This window comes from Mastomys coucha, unplaced genomic scaffold, assembly GCF_008632895.1.
Source record: "Mastomys coucha isolate ucsf_1 unplaced genomic scaffold, UCSF_Mcou_1 pScaffold20, whole genome shotgun sequence".
Classification (NCBI taxonomy): Eukaryota; Metazoa; Chordata; class Mammalia; order Rodentia; family Muridae; genus Mastomys; species Mastomys coucha.
The window spans coordinates 43178515-43180473 of record NW_022196903.1 but is presented as its reverse complement, the minus strand read 5'-3'; the positions used below and the strand labels follow the sequence as shown (position 1 = coordinate 43180473).

Here is a 1959-nt window from a genome sequence, read left to right as displayed (position 1 = left end):
TCTCTCTCTCTCTCTCTCTCTCTCTCACCAGCCAGCAGTGTCTACGCTGCGGACAGTGGACACTAGGCTTGAGGTGGACAGCCCAGGTGGAATCCATAGCACCAGCTAGCAAGTAGGTACATTGGCCCAGGAAGTGGTAGTGATGTCCGTCAAAGGTTTGGTAGTGGAAGCCAGACCAGGTGGTACAGGTGGCTGAGGGACGCTGGCGCTGGCTCCAGAGTTGGCCTACAGCCCCTGCCAGAGGCTGCAGGAGGCCTTCAGAGGAAGCATTGTCTGAGCAAGATAAGGCAGAAACAGAGGTGAGGAGGACACAGTTTCTAGCACAGCAGGAGGTGTGAGATCACAGGAGAGACCTTAGGAGTAGGCAGGACCTGGCAGAAAGGCCTAGAACTCTTAAGGGTGAGGATGAGGGTCTGAATAAGCCTGTCTCCAGAATTGGAGACTACAGACCCACCTGGGTGGTGCTGACCAGAACAGCTGAGACACATCTGGGAGCTGCTGTTCCACCAGCTGTGTCCCCAGGGTTGGGCACAGCATTCCTCCAGGCTTCCTGCTGAAGAATTAGCTGAGCCTGCTAAAGGCTGGCAATGCCATGTGACAAAGCAATGACCTTTAGGGCTGGCTTCAGCAAGGGCTGTGGTAGAAAAGAATGGGGCACACCCAGCTTGTCATTATTTGCATGGCTCGGAGACGGAGAGCCAACCAGACCTGTTGTGTCCTCAGGCAGTCTGTCACCTCTGCTACATCACAGATGGGCTACCCTTTCACAACCGCTACCCCAAGAGGTACCACCTACCCATCTCTCTTGGGTACTTACCATCGGTACAGTGAGTACCCCCCCATCCTGGACAACAAGCCCTCACTGTCCGGTTCCAAGTAGCAGGCTTGGTTTCTGGGGGTCTGCCCCCATCACATAGGGAGAAGCAGGGAGAGATGTTATTATTCAGCCAAGTCCCAACATAAGGCAAGGGTGGTGGTGGGGAGACACCTCTCTTCCCATGCCACACTGTCCCCACCACGGTGCCCTCTCATCCACCTACATCATCTCTCTCCACCCTTCCTTGAATCTAGCCAGAACCTGTTTCCCAAATGCCCGCTGCACTGGTTCCTCCCCGGTCCTCCCCCACTCTCAGGATATCCTGCAGTCACTCTTTCCTTTCCTGTCCCAGCAGGCCAGCCAGGTTCTGACCCTCACTCACTTGTAGATTGCACAGAGCCCAAGTGCTGGGGGCCTGGTGAGCCCCACATGGTCACTCCAGGACAGGTCCAGCTGCCAGCCTAGGCGCCTATAATGGTACAAACTGGTACAGGGTACCAGGTCCTCCTGGCGAGGAGTTACTTCCTCTTCCACATGGACAGTCTCTATCTGCTCACACCAATGCCTGTCCAGGGGTAGGAGAGCACAGATACCAGTATTGTCCCTTCTGTCACCAAGAAGCTCTGTGCAATGAATCTAAGCCCCCAAGGACTGCTGGGAGAAGTACTTGAAAGAAGGGAGAGGTTAAGGACTGGTAGAAAGTGCTAAAAGAAAATCCTGGCATCCCAGAGGGAGCCTGGAAGGAGGATCTTATTGGGAGATCCCCAGGAGCTGCTTACCCATTAGCCAGAGACCATAGCACCCCAAAGAGAAGGGCAGGAAGCAGCATAGTGCTCCACCGCAGATCGCCTTGGGGAGGACCTGAGGCTTGGACTTGGGCAGTGCTGCTGGACGAGACCAGAGAGGATAGCACTGTCCCACACTGAGGTCTGAATTAACCTGGAGGTCAGTCTGTCCAAGGCTCTTCACAAGGGTAGGTTTTTATCCCAGCCCCTGGGTACCAGCTGCTCAGAACCAGATTGGACCTACCTCCAGCATCCCTTCAGAGGCCAACCCTCCCTGGAAACAGGCCCATCCCACCCTTCCAGGAGTGTGTGTGTGTGTGTGTGTGTGTGTGTGTGTGTGTGTGTGTGAGAGAGAGA

The 1959-nt window shown here is 55.2% G+C and overlaps 1 protein-coding gene and 1 long non-coding RNA gene across 2 annotated transcripts in view; one reads left to right on the top strand and one right to left on the bottom strand.

Annotated features, from left to right (window-relative positions):
- LOC116098854 (SCO-spondin) overlaps positions 1-1959 on the bottom strand; it is a 55991-nt gene that overhangs the window by 53189 nt on the left and 843 nt on the right. The window contains exons 2-6 of the mRNA XM_031381778.1: positions 1597-1704; positions 1200-1382; positions 818-900; positions 455-634; positions 29-273 (exon numbers count right to left, since the gene is read on the bottom strand). Coding sequence (XP_031237638.1) covers positions 29-273; positions 455-634; positions 818-900; positions 1200-1382; positions 1597-1646 — 741 coding nt within the window. The 5' untranslated portion in view covers positions 1647-1704. The remainder of the gene's footprint in view (positions 1-28; positions 274-454; positions 635-817; positions 901-1199; positions 1383-1596; positions 1705-1959) is intronic.
- Positions 544-1959, top strand: part of LOC116098855 — a 3174-nt gene continuing 1758 nt past the window's right edge. Inside the window, exon 1 of the long non-coding RNA XR_004121974.1 lies at positions 544-785. This is a non-coding gene — a long non-coding RNA (uncharacterized LOC116098855). The remainder of the gene's footprint in view (positions 786-1959) is intronic.